The sequence below is a fragment of the Myotis yumanensis genome, unplaced genomic scaffold (genome assembly GCF_028538775.1).
Source record: "Myotis yumanensis isolate MYYU_CA2020_CCGP unplaced genomic scaffold, mMyoYum1.0.hap1 SCAF_7, whole genome shotgun sequence".
Classification (NCBI taxonomy): domain Eukaryota; kingdom Metazoa; phylum Chordata; class Mammalia; order Chiroptera; family Vespertilionidae; genus Myotis; species Myotis yumanensis.
This window is the reverse complement of record NW_027223758.1, coordinates 66,931,997-66,946,329: the sequence shown is the minus strand read 5'-3', so window position 1 is coordinate 66,946,329 and position 14,333 is coordinate 66,931,997. Positions and strand designations below refer to the sequence as shown.

At 50.8% G+C, this 14,333-nt stretch overlaps 1 protein-coding gene across 1 annotated transcript in view; it reads right to left on the bottom strand.

Annotated features, from left to right (window-relative positions):
- The window catches only part of PREX1 (phosphatidylinositol-3,4,5-trisphosphate dependent Rac exchange factor 1), a 176,565-nt gene extending 163,827 nt beyond the window's left edge, over nucleotides 1-12,738 (bottom strand). The window contains 1 exon segment of the mRNA XM_070420776.1: nucleotides 12,412-12,738. Within this exon segment, the coding sequence (XP_070276877.1) occupies nucleotides 12,412-12,624 (213 nt within the window). The 5' untranslated portion in view covers nucleotides 12,625-12,738.
- Nucleotides 12,739-14,333: the final 1,595 nt, after the last annotated feature.

The window sequence follows — 14,333 nt, the reverse complement described above, 5'->3', positions numbered from 1 at the left end:
GCCCCCATCAAAGAGGTGGGCACTCTTTCTGGAAATGAGGAAACTGATGCCCACACAGGTCAAGGAGCTTGCCCGAGATCACACAGCCCATGAGCAGCCAGGCTCCAGAGCCTCCACGTTCCGTGATGAAGCCATCAGAGGTCTGATGACGAAAGGGGCTTGTAGTAACGGGAGGAAGTGCACAGAAGGGACAAGAAAAGCAAGGAAAGCTCCCGTGTGCTGTGTGATCACACCTAGGCTAAGTCAAAATGCACAGCACAAGGAGGAAACGTCCCGAAAGGTGAAGCAGCGGTTGGCAGGGTGAGATCATTTTACTCATCTTTATTTCCCAAATGTCCTACAATGAACACAGTGACAGCAAACACAGCCGGTGCATGGCAGACGTCCCTAGGAGCCAGCACCATGCCCAGCACTTACTACTTCACTCCACCTAAATAAGAGGCCTCCTACAGAGCAGATTCCTCGCCGCCCCCCCCCCCCGCCCCCAGGGCCAGGCCCACAGTAGGCACGCCATAAGCCTGTGGGGTGGGAACAGAGGTTTCCCCATTTTACAGCTAAGGATACTGGGGCCTAAGAGTCAATTGCCCAGGGTCACAGAGCTGGTAAACGGTGGCCCCTGACAAGCATTGCCAGAACATCCTAGTGGAGAGTTACCACCAGCAGCACTAGAGGTAAAAATCACCAAAGAATTTTACCAAAATTTTTAACAATAAATATTTTTAAAAGACACACACACAAAAAAATCACCAAAGAGACAGGGTGACTGCATATGACATGTGATCCAGGATTAGACCCTGGACTGGGGATGGGAATGGGGGTGGGGGGAAGGGCATAAAGGACATTTTTGAGAAGATGGGTGAAATTTGGATATAGATCGGATTGTATAATTTAGTACCAACATTAAATTTCCTGATGTTGTTTATTGTACTATGGTCATATAAGAGAATATCCATGGTCTTAGGAGATAGATGCTGAATTATTAGGAGCATCATGTCTACAATTTCTTTCAAGTGGATCAAAATAATAAAAACAATTGTTTGTGTGTGTGTGTGTGTGTGTGTGTGTGTGTGTAGGAGGAGGGGAGAAGGCAAGGAGGGGGGATGATAAAGTAAATGTAGCCAGTGGCCAACAACTGGTGAATCTGGGTGAAGGGTACACAGGAGTGCTCAGTGTTCATGAAATGTCAAAATAAAAAGTTATCAAAAAATTAACCTTGAAAAAATGTACTGAATTGCCCATAAATACAGCATACTGGGGTTTTGTGTCTCAATGCCTGTATGCAGTGGTTCTCAACCTTCCTAATGCTGTGACCCTTTAATACAGTTCCTCATGTTGTGGTGACCCCCAACCATAAAATTATTTTCGTTGCTACTTCATAATTTTGCTATTGTTATGAATCGTAATGTAAATATCTGATATGCAGAATGTGTTTTCATTGTTACCAATTGAACATAATTAAAGCATAGTGATTAATCACAAAAAACAATATGTAATTATATATGTGTTTTCCGATGGTCTTAGGCGACCCCTGTGAAAGGGTCGTTCAACCCCCAAAGGGGTCGCGACCCACAGGTTGAGAACCACTGTCTGTATGTATGTAGATCTGTAGGACGCACACAGCCAGGAACACACACAAAACATTTTCCCCTACTTGCTCCATAGAGAGTGCCTTTGCTGAACGGGCATAAGGAAATGTGCTTTGACACACACTCCCCCACTGTATTTATGATCTTTGTGATGAAGGGCAAATAAATCTTAAAAACCACCCAATCAACAGCCTGGCCGGCCAACAGCTGGTGGCTGGGACCACACAGAGCTCCCCCTGTGCCCTCCTTGTGTGGTAAGGGCAGGAGGCCAAGGATGCTGGTCTGCAACCACTCCCCACACTGGGGTCCACACTCCCCAAAGTCAAGGCCACTTGTTAAGAAAGTGGCAGGAACCCTCTGTCACAGCATGCGTCCCTTACACTCACTCGTTCACTCCTTTGACCAGTACTAACAAAACACCCAGAAGGTGCTAGGTGCTGGGGCTTTGTCAGTGAACCCAGCAGACCAGGGTCCTGACCTCATGTGACGTATTCTGATGGGGGAGGCAGACACTAAAGTCAACAGGATCATTTCAGAGAGTGACAGGTACCAAGGAAAACGGGCGTGGTGATGTAAAGAATGTGACCAGAAAGCTCTCTGAGGAAGTGACAACAACAGGGAGGGGCACCTGACACAAAGCACCGTTAAAGGTGTTGCCGGCAAGAGGAACAGCAAATGAAAAGGCTCAGAGGCTGGAACCAGCCTAGTACCATTTAAGAACAAAAAGAAAGCATGATGCACGCTGGGGGGGGATGAGGTTGGTGTGGTGAGTAGATGAGAAAACCGAGGTGCAGAAAGGGAAAGTTCCTTGCCCGGGATCACACAGCCACCGAGGGGCAGAAAGTGTGGGCCAGACTCTGGGTGCTTGAGCACGACACCACACTGCAGAGAAATTCTCCCGCACCTAATGCCCTCAGCCCACACTCACTCTCATGCCTTTGGTTATGTGAGAGAACGTCAGGCTATCTCAGTCTCAAGTCCCCAAAAGTCTGCGCAAAAATACTTAGCAGCTACATAAATCAAGATAATCACATTTCGTAAGAAAATACAAACATTGTATTTAAGGGGAAAAACTGGTTTTCATTCAACAAGTATTTAATGAGCCCTACTATGTGCCAGACAGACATGATGCTTGGTGCCAGAGAGACAAAGAGAATAAGAGCAATGCAGGTAAAAGGAGCTAGGAAGTGGTGAGCTAGGGGTGGAGCACCATTTCGAGTGGTGGGGGAGGCGTCGCTGAAGACTTGTTAAGGACAGGACATTGAGCAAAGGCCTGAAGGAGTGAGCCATAGAGATCCTGGGAGAACATTCCAGACAGAGCATGTGAGAAGACCCTGAGGCAGGAGCATGTCTGACGCATTTGAAAAAGGGCAAATGTGGCTGAGAGGGAATGAGGGAAGGAGTAAGAGCAAGAGGAGATTCTGGAATTAGTGCAGCAGACTGCACTACTGTATGAATATACTCAAACCTCTAAATCATACACTTTGATAAAGTGAGATTTACGGTGTATACATCATATCACAATTAAAAACAACTGTATGAGCCCTAGCTGGTTTGGCTCAGTGAATACAGCAACGGCCTTAGGATTGAAGAGTCCCGGGTTCGATTCCGATCAAGGGCACATGCCCGGGTTGCAGGCTCGGCCCCAGGAGGGGGTGTGCAGGAGGCAGCCGATCAATGATTCTCTCACATCATTGATGTTTCCATCTCTCTCTCCCTCTCCCTCTCTGGAATCAATAAAAATATATTTAAACAAAAATAAAAACAACTGTATGAGACGGGTGAAGCAATAGGGACAGACTTTGCAAGAAAGACCTTCTAGGCCCTTCTAAGTAAGGGCTTTACTTTGACTCTGAGGGAGGTGGGAGCCATGGGAAGGCTTTGAGCAGGGCAGTGTCTGAGCTGCCTTAGTGGAGAGCAGAATGTGGGAGGTAAGGGTGGCAACAGAGGAGGTGACTGCAATAGCCCTGGCCATTTCCCACCCGTGTGTCTGTGGGCCAGCCACTTGACCTCTCTGTGCCACGGTTTTCTTCACCTGTGAAGTTGGTCTGGAAAAGACCTTGGTCACAGGGCAGAGGTGAGGGCTGATATCCTGTAAAGTGTTGTTATAAGGGCTATGGGTGAAGGGTGGAGTTGAGGGTGACATCAAACAGTTCTTAATCATGCAAATTCGTTTCCTGAACTGAAAACAGGGGTGCCTTCCTCCTTCACAGGAAGCAGGGTCATCAACAGCCCTGCCAGCCAGTGGCCACTAGCACAACCTGTCCACACCCAGGTCACAAACAGGGGCCCAAACTCCCCTCCAGGTGAGATCAGCTCAGAATCAGCATCCACGGGGAGGCTAAGACCCAGACAGGGGACAGAGATGGCCCTGGGTCACACAGCAGCTCGGAAGCAAACCGGGAACTTGGCTGGGGGAGGAAGTGTGGTCCTCCCTCCTGGATGGGTGTCCAGGCTATAGGCAGGAGGTGGCTACTGGGCCCTTAGGAAAGCCACTGTGCAGTGCTGAATTTCAGATCATCAATTAGACAATGTCACACCCGTGCTGAAAACCCTCCAGGGGCTCCTCACCCCACTAATAAAACCCAAACTGCTCATCAGGCATATGAGACCCATGCGAACCTTATCACCCCTACTGTCACTCCAACCACCCTAGCCTCTTGCTGTTTCTCAAACAAGCCAAGCATGGTCATGGCCCTGGCACATGCTAGTCCATCTACCAGAACACATTTCTCTCAACTCTTTCCACAGCTGGCTCCTCCTCTGCCAAGGACTCAGATCAGATGCCACCTCCTCAGAGAGACCGTCCTGGGCCACTCCATCTCAATAGATGCCACCATCCCTATATTGAACATGTCCCCATTTTATTTCCTTCTTGGTTTATGCAAGTTACTCAACCTCTCTAGGCCTTAGTTTCCCCATCTGCAAAATAGGTACAAGGATGATATCTATTCTACCTCAGAGGGTTGTTGCAAGGGCTCAAAGAGATAATCCATACAAAGCACTTAGCACAATACCTGGCCCAAAGTAGGGCATCAATGGATTATGTTATTATTATTACAGCTCCTGTCACTTTCTCAAGTGATCTCTTTGTAACATTTCAATATTCCATGAGGGTAGGAACTTTGTCCATCTTGTCCTGACCACATGCCAGCACCTAGCCCAGTGTCTAGCATATAGTACATATTTAAGGTCCATTTATTGAAGGAATAAGTGAATTTGTGAATGAAAGTATTGACTGCCCACACCCTGCTCTGACCTGAGAGCAGCTCCTTACAAAAGCCACCCACCCTCCCCCGCAAGGCGGAAAGTACAAGACCCCAGATCCTGGTGGCCGATGCCACCTGCTTCCACCAGCCTTCATGCCCTAGTCCTGCCAGCCTGAAATGGCCTCGCTCCCCTGGCCCGCAATCAAGAGATCATCTGTCAGTTCCACCCTGGGGAAGGAACCAGGCGGGTAAACACAGATTGAGTGTCTGACCACAAGACAAAAGAAGGGTGGGCAGATCCCCTTCTGGTCCTCAAGGAGCCGAGAAAATAAAACTTTAAAATCCACACAGGACTGGGGGGCTAGAGGGCTCCCCTTCTTCCTGGGGGCTTCCTCCCAGAGAACAGGAAAGGCTACGGCAAGTACTGGGGTGAGACTGACCCTGGTTCTGTGCTCAGCTGTGTCAGGCACCTGAGTGACCACACTGGCTCCTCACAGCCACCCTACAAGGACTACAATCATCTCCATTGTGCGGACGGAGAAACCCGGGCTCAGAGAGGCAAAGGGACCTGCCGAAGGTCACACAGGGGCAGAGACGTGAACCCAGGCCTTTTGTCTCTAGGATCCAGGCTCTTAACCAGTAACCCAAGACACACTACTGGGTGATATGAACAAACTGTATCATGCTAATTATGTCAACACATAAATATATTTGGTTGTCCCAACTGGGAGAAAGGGATGCCATCGGTATCTAGTGCGTAGAGGCCACAGATGCTCTTAAACATCCTACAATGCACAGGATAGCCTCCACCACAGAGAATGATCTCACCCCAGTATGTCAATCGTGCTGAGGGTTGAAGATGGAAGGACTCGGCGCAGACCAGCTGCTAGGGCGAACACAAATCCCCAGAGAAGGACCTGGGCCACCCAAGTCCTCTCCCCAAAACTTTCAGGATGGAACCCTGAACAGCTGCAGGGCCACCACCCTTGACCAGAGTTCACTTCCCTCTAGGAACCACAACTTCTTCAGGGGGTCATTCTAGGGGGAGTCTCACCTGCAAAACAATGAGATTCAACACCCCCTCCCACCCCCCACCCCGGGCTTGCTCTTAAGTTCTGTCTGGTAAACTCTGAAGCTAGAATCAGCTCTGACCTCACCCTGTGCCTGGGGAACAAGGCTGGTGGGATATCACATGCCAATTTGAGGATCAGCCCATCCTGATCACCCACTTCCAGCCAGGATTGTAGCCAGAAAGCCTGTGTCTGTTGAAAAAAAGGAGAACCCGGCTGGTGTGGCTCAGTGGTTGGGCGTCAACCTATGAGCCAGGAGGTAATGGTTCAATTCCCGGTCAGGGCACAGGCTCGGGTTGCAGGCTCAATCCCCAGTGTGGGCGGGGTGTGCAGGAGGCAGCTGATCAATGATTCTCTCTCATTATTGATGTTTCTATCTCTTTCTCCCTCTCCCTTCCTCTCTGAAATCAATAAAAATATATTTAAAAGGAAAAAAGGACAAAAATCACAAAAATCTGAAAGGTCAAGCTCTGCAGCCCAGCCTGGTCTGCTAAAACCTAACTCTCAAAAGCTTTAAGAGAGGGGGGCTGTGAGACAATGGCGATGTGGGTTCCCTGATCTGAGGGAGTGACCCCAAGCCCAGGAGGTCTTCCGCTCACTGGCTTGATGAAGAGGACCCTCTCTAAGAAAGGGGTGCCCTGGAGCCTCCAAAAGCAACCTCATCCATCCCTTCTTAACCTGACAGATAAACGGTTATGAGGACAAACACCAGAATAATAGTGAATGGGTGTCCAATATGCTCATTTGAAGAAAACTCATTCAAATGCATAAGTTCTCGCATCTTCACTAGGGTCACCCTCCCTAAAGGATAAGAACCACATTTGCTCTGCATTTTCCTGGCCTAGAACACTGTCTGGAATATACAGCAGGTGCTCCATAAATACCAGCATGCTGAGAAAAAAAAACCTAATTTCTTTACAGTTTTACCTTTTCATAGCTCTGTTTCCTATACACAGAAGATGGGGCCCATCTAACTCCTGCTGACACAGGATTTTATCATCAAAAAAATTTTCACCCAGATGGTGTGGCTCAGTGGTTGAGCACTGACCTGTGAACCAGGAGGTCACAGTTCGATTCCTGGTCAGAGCACATGCCTGGATTGTGGGCTCGATCTCCAGTGTGGGGTGTGCAGGAGGCAGCCAATCGATGTTTCTCTCTCATCATTGATGTTTCTATCTCTCTCTCCCTCTCCCTTCCTCTCTGAAATCAATAAAAAATATTTAAAAGACAAAAATTTTTTCACTGACTTCCTGATGATGTTCAGCACAATACAAAGTGATCTGATCCAAACTCTCCATTATCTAAAGCTCAGATAATCTGCACTTTTTGGCTTAATTCCCGCCCACCTGGCCAGTCCAGAAGTCTCACAAAGGCAATAATCTTGGTCATAAACACAACATCATGACCAGGGTAGTAGTAAAGAATGTGGGCTATGCAGCAAGACCATAAATCCCAGCTCTGTCCGGCTCTGTGATCTTGGGGAAATTACCTGGCCTCTCTGTGCCTTCATTTCCTTTTTAAAATGGGAAGCACAATAATACCTGGAAATTCTGAGTGGATGCATTACTTTACACAGGGCTTGCAAACATTTAGCACTACGTAAGTGTTAGCAAATTATTATTGCTATTGCTGTTGCATTAATCTAATAGTCGTGCTGAAAATGCAATTCTTTCTGTTGAATGTTTGTAAAAAATACATTACATCCACATTCATAATTTTCTATGAAAAGGGCATAACAAATAGGATTTGATACATTTTTTTTCCTTTTTTATCTTCCTGCTCGCCTTTCTCCATAAGATACACATCGGTCTAACGGCTCTAGCGCCTTTTCTCCAACTCCTGTAATGTTGTACGTATAATGTCCATGTGTATATTACGGTTATTGTTTATTTTCCCAAAGTGGAACTGTGTTATATACACTTCTTAGCCTCCTACTTTCTGCAACACAACCTCATGAGAATCCCGCAAGCCACTGGGTAGGTCATTTTGTTTCAGTGACTGCAGAATGAAAAGTGTGCCCCTCACCCCCATTCCCCGGAACTGCTCCCTAGTGTCAGACTAGGAGCACAGAACGTTTTTAAAAAAACAAAAAATAGTGACAACATAAAACCACAGTTTCTTGTTTTGGCAAGCAGAGCTCCAATGAGAAGAAAAGCTTTGGGCTCCCACCCCCAAAAAGCAGAACCACAGAAAGTATTCTGGGAGCTTTCTGCTCACACACCCTTGATCCTCAGGGACCCTGGCCCAGCCCAGCCAATGGGGCAGATCTCTGGGTGCCTGGGAGTAACAGGTCTCTGCCCTCAGCCAGGGGGAGCCCCTTCCCCTATCCACCCAGGTTCCCCCTCTTCCCACCACTGCCCAGCTGGCATACCCATCACAGGACCTGCTGGCACCTGCTCCTGAGATCTCCCTCCTTGCAGGCAGGGACCCCAAACCAATCCAACCAAGAAGTAGGTAGGCTCAAGGCTCACTCAGCCTCCTCTTCAAGGGCAAGACTTTGAGCCACAACCGACAACTTCAGCTGCCCCCCTGCATTGCTGCACATCCCCAAAAAAGCCCATCATAGCATTCTGAGCACCTACTATGTGCCTGGCACAGTTCAAGAGCTTTAACCTCAAGTTCATTCACGCTTTGCAACACCCCTATGACACAGGTACTATGCCCACTGCACAGATGGGGAAACTGAGGCACGGTGCAGGTTGGTGACCTGCCCAATTGATGTGAGATAAAGCCAGGATTTAAACAGCAGCAGCCTGGCTCCAGAGCCCCACACTGAACCCTCATGCGATGAACAGACACGAAGCACAGAGAAGGAACTGGCAGCCTGACATTTTCATTCTTCTATAGCTCTGGCCATTTTGCGGAAGAGAGAAAAGAAGTCACAGAGGGGAAGTAACTGGAGGAAGCACAGGCTGAGGGTCAGGGTCACACAGACCTGGGTCGAATTCCAGTTTTGCCACCTTAATAAATCATGTACCAAACCCTTTGTAAGCCAGTGGCAGTGAAGTGGCCAGGGACATGAGTTCTGGGGTTGCTCAAATGCTGGCAATGCTGCCTACATGACCCAGGGAAGCTCTCTTAAACTACCTTTGCCTCAGTTTCCTCATGTGTCAATGGGGATCACAACAGCACTCTCTTCTTAGGGTTGTTGGGAAGCGAAAATGAGTTGGTACATGCAGAGGGCTTAGAACAGTATATGGTGAATCAGTATCAGCTCCTATACAGTCACAACTATGATGGTTATCATCCTCAATACTGTCCAAGAGCACACAACACAGGGAGTGCTCAACCCAGTGGGAGCTTCTAAATGTTGAGATCCACTGTCCAGAATCAGAAGCCAGGGCAATTTCTCTCACAACTCCTGTGCTGTCTTCCGAGAGAAAGCCAGCATCCTCCCAGAGGGCTTCCCTTGCCTTTCCATGACTCAAATACACACACACACACACACACAGAAGAGGGCACCAAAGCTGTCAGTCCCCCTTGGAGATGGGGAAAGTGGTGCAATCCAGTCCCTAAAGGAAGTTGGAAAAGATGGGGAGAATCTGGGGAAAGCACAGAGTCCCAGGCCCGGAACCCAACAAAACCACTGGTTCCTGTGGCCAGAGTTTACACTGTCAAAACAAAATCCACTCAAAGTCCCAGTCCTCCTTTCTGTGAGGAGAGGGATCTCACTTTCTCCAGGCAGCCCTCCCTGATAACCCCTATTCTCTGGATGCTGGAATCCTATAATCCTAATCACCTGTATTGTTTAATTATCATGTCACATAATAATTAATTATAATAACTAATACTTATATACCTTACTGCCTGCCAGGCATGTTCTAAGTGCTTTATATGTATTTATATAACTCATCCTTTTAAAAACCCTCTAAGATAAGATCTATGATCATCCCCCCACTTGAGGCTCAGAAAGGATAAGCCACTTGCCTAAGGTCACAGAGCCCCAGGACTTGACCTCAAGTGGCCTAGTCCAGAGCCCAGCCTTGCACTTGAAGTTTTGTAAATCCCCATTTTGCCACCCTCCACGAGACTGACCTCTCCTTGAGGGCAGGAACCTAGAGCTGGCTTTTCTGCATCTCCCACCATGTTCAGTCTGTATAAAGGCTTCATTTTTACTGGCAAGGAAAGCTTAAAACCAGGGGCACACGAAGGCCAGGGCAGCCCTTCGATGCCTGTCTCTGCCACATGGAATTAAAAGCAAGGCGGGACTACTGAGCATTCTTCCATTCTCCCAAGCCAGGAGGTTGGGGGTGAAATCCCTTAGCAAGTATAAAAGCTGGGAGAAGAGAGTGGGAAGACAGAAGAGAATCACAACCTGCAGGCTGCCAGCGTCACTGCTGCGTGGAAAGCTTTGGTAATTAACTGTTCCTGAAGCTCTGAGCCCTGGGTTTTCAAAACGAAAAGGTCTTGGGTTGTTTAGGGGCTGTTTCTGAGGGAACAAACCGAGAGAGGCCTGCAGATCACAAACAAGGTATGGCTGGTCAGGTTACACAATCAGTCCATTTCTGACACCAGCTTGGTGACACCCAAAAGGACAAGGCCCAAAGGAAGCCTGGATTCCCCTCCCCTCGTTTTACAAGTGGGGAAACTGAGGCCAGGACAGGTGACATGACTGGTCCAAGATGTCAAAGTTGGAACAGCTCATCTCAGAAATGACAGGTCAATAAACAGAAATTATAAACTCAGGAAATTAAAAATGCCAAGGAGATAATGTGGAAGTAGCGAAATCTTTTTTTCCTATTTCTGTAATAATAAGAATGGTTGATTCCAATCAATTTCCATTATTCCAGCTTCCTCGGAATCTACACGTGGACAATGTAAAGCCACAGTTAACCCACACACAATCTATATCTGCACCACACCATCTAGGGTAAGGGCTTTCTTTCCCATTAACAGAAAAATTGCTTTCCGCTCTCCCTTCCAGACTGAGGAGCAGGGAGTGGCTCAGAAGGAGAAGTGAGGAGTTCCCTAGAATTTGACATTGCTCAGAGATGGCAGAGCTGTCTACATCTTTAATTCAGAAACTGCCAGCTTCAAACTAAGCAGATCCTTTTTTTTTTTTAACTGTGAGAGAGGGAGAGATGGGGGGCAGAGAGAGAATGCTAACCCTGCCTTATTCTCACAGGCCTTCTAGATGGGTCCTTTAGCCAAACGGTTTTCAATGCCTCTGCAAAACTCACCCCCCGCCCCACAACACACACACACACACACACACACACACACACACACACACACACACACCACACGCCCTCTTTGCACACACAGAAGGGCTCTCTCCTCCCTGAGTTGGAACTCGGACCTCACACAGCCTCAGCTACACCCCCAAGCCACCAGATATCCCAGGGGATGCCAAGTCTCCTCTCCCTCTTGCCCCCAGAGACTGGAAGCTGCAAAGCCCGGCTCTGAGGTCCCTAAAGGAAACACCACCGCCCCCACCAGCCCTTCCTGAGCCAGGATTAAAAGACTTCCTAGAGCTGAGAAGGGAGTAAATGAGGTCCCAGCAGGAGGCACGGAGATTAAAGCCCAGGCGTCTCCTAACTCTCAGAAACGCTTGGTCCGGTCCCACCCCCTCCACCACGAAGCCACTTTTCTCACTTCCTAGGAGAGTAAGGAAGCGGCCCCTTCCTCCCTCTCACAGAAAAAAAAAAAAAAAAAAGGACGAACTGCAGCACAGGATAGGGGGGTTTAAAACACCGGCTGGGCCTTCCCTGCTTCAAAACCCACTTCCCCAACTAACCAGTAATTTCTGGGCACGCAACCTCTCCGGAGCTAAACTCTCCCATCTAACAACTGGGGGATATGCTCGTCCCTGCTTCATGGGCCCCTTGTGAAGGTTAAACCTAATGACACATGTAGGCGCCTGCCACATAGTAAGCGCTCAGTTGTTATTTTACAGTGTCTGTCGTTGTGGTTTTGAAACTTAGAGACGGGAGGGGGGGTGGCGAGGGTTTGGATTGCCAAGTCGTGAGTTCTAGCCCCACTGTCCCCAAGCTCCAGGAAAAGCGTGTGCGTGGGGACCAGGAGTCCCACGCTGGGGTCTCGTCGGTGTCCGTCCATCCTCCAGGCTCTGGGCTTTGTCCTATCCATCAGCGCGGAGGGACGCTGGGCTCTAGCATGTCCAGGGTCAGTCCTGGCTGAGGGCTCGGTGGGGCACCAGACGGCGAAGAAAGCCCTGGCGACAGACAAGCAGGAGCAAAAGCTCCAGGCGCTTGGGTCGCAGAGCCCCTGCCTCACGGATGTAACTAATTTTAAAACTATTTGAAAGGCGCGGAGGGGTGGGGTGGGGGGGGGGGAGACAAAAGGGCAGCGTGCCCGGGGAGGAACGAAGTGCGGGAGACCCCGGGACGGGGCTGGACTGCGGGCCAGCCAGGAAAGCGACAGACCAGCTCTAAAGGAGCCCGGGTCTCCTCACTTCTCTGCGCGCCCCGCGGGGCGCCCCTGAGGCGACTCTCGCGACCCCCGGGATCTGCGGCCACAGGTTGTGGGGACCGGCCCGCGCTGAGGCCCCGCGCTCCGCCGTCCCCGCACTCCCCCGGAGACACTCACCGACTGCAAGAAGCGCAAGGTGCCCACGTAGTCCCTCTCGGTGCCCAAGATCTCGTTGAGGACGCACAGGCGGAGGCGCAGCTGGCGCTCCGACTCCCGGGCGGCCGCGCACGGACCGGAGCTAGGCGCCGCGGCGCCGGGGGCCCGGGGGTCCGGGTGGGCACCGTCCTCAGCCCCGTCGCCGCTGCGATCGCTGCCGCCAGGTACCTCCATTCTAGCGCAGCCGCGTGGTGCCGGCTCCTTCCCCCGCGCGGAGGTCGCGCCGAACGGCAACTCAGGGGTCCAAGCACCCCATCCCGGACCGGGCGCGCCGGCTCAGCCGCGGGCCGGGCGCTTGGCGCGGCGGGCGGGACTGGGGGCGGGGGAGCCGGGCTGGGGGCGGAGGCAGCGCGCGGAGGCTGGACCAGAGGCGGGAGGAGGCGGCCTTCGGGGCTCCCAGACGGCCGCCCCCGCCACCCGCCCGCCCAGGGAGCGTCTGCCAAGTGCCACGCCGCCTTGAGCCGCAGAGACGCGCCGCGGCGCTTGGCGGCGACTTCCGAAGCTCGGCGCGACCGGGTCGGGGCCGCCCGTGGCGCTCGGGCGGGAGGAATCCTCCGGAAGGGGCCCCGGGGAGCTCGGAGGTTAGCGCACGAACTCTGCACCCGAACGCGTGGCGCCCCCACCCCCGCAGCGGGCTACGCCACTCTCCCCTCCCCCCCCCCAACACATGCGACACCCTGCGCGCACAGGCACACGCACGCAGGTCCAGGTCCGGCCGCCACCGCCGCTGCTGGGCCGAGTAAACACCAGGAGGGCTCGGCAGCAAGCCCGCCCTGACACGCGCGCCCTCGCCGGCCCAAGGAGGAAAGAGGGGCGGCCCCCCGCCCGTGCTATGTCACCTTTGGGATACCCAGCCCTTTTGGTGCCCTCGGGCACTGCCACGACCTTGGGAAGAAACACGCGTGATTCTCTGTCTCTGTGACTCTTTCTCTTTCCCTTCCCTTATTCTTTCCTTCTATCCTTCCTTTTTTCCTTCTGAACTTCTTTGCTCGCATGAGCAGAGCCTACCCTTTCCACATTTCCCAGAAGAAATGATCTGCTTTCAGTTACTGATTGACAGCTGCTCTGCCTGAGCCCCCCCTCCCATCCACTCGGCCACGAATAAGGTCTTCTAGTCCAGGCTGCTCTGTGTGACAAATGACCTCACCTGCCTCACAGGAAGGTATGATGCTCAGGTTCAAATCCCATCTCCCCCACTTGCTAGCTGAGTGACCTGGAGCTGGTTTCCTTGCCTCAAGAGCCTTTAGTGTTCTCATCAATACAATGGGAATAAAAATGGTACCTAGCTCTCAGGATTCTTCACACCGTTATGTGTCAATCCATAGGAAGTTCTTGGAGCAGTGCCCAGCACTTAGAAAATTCTCTATAAATGTTTATTCTTAATTAGTATTGCGTGTATAAACAGCCCTCTTGGCCAGACCCCATTCTCCAAACTGCCCGTGCAACCCTTATTCATTGGCCAGAGATTTTGTCATCTCCTCAATGAATTAGCTGTTTCACATACTATCCCCCTGTAGATTATAATTACCCTTTAGGTAGGAACATTATTGCTTATTTATTTTCTGTTCCAAACACCCAGGATTGCTCTCCCACTGGCCTCTGGGTAAATACTGGAAGGGCCTAAAGACACGGGATAAGAGTGGGGTAGCGTCTGCCCTCCAAGCTTTGTCCCTTTGGGATCATGGACAAGGTTGCATCTGATCTGGGCCGTGGGTGAGTGAAGCTCCCCTGGGCAGGTACTGAAGGATGTGAGATGGGTGAACCTTCCAGGTTTGGGTAGTGGAGTCAATTCTGCCCAAAACGTGGCTGACTGCTAAGGTTCTCAGAAGATTGTAGAGAACTTTGGAGTAGCTATCCTGTATGACCCTAGACTGATCACAGCA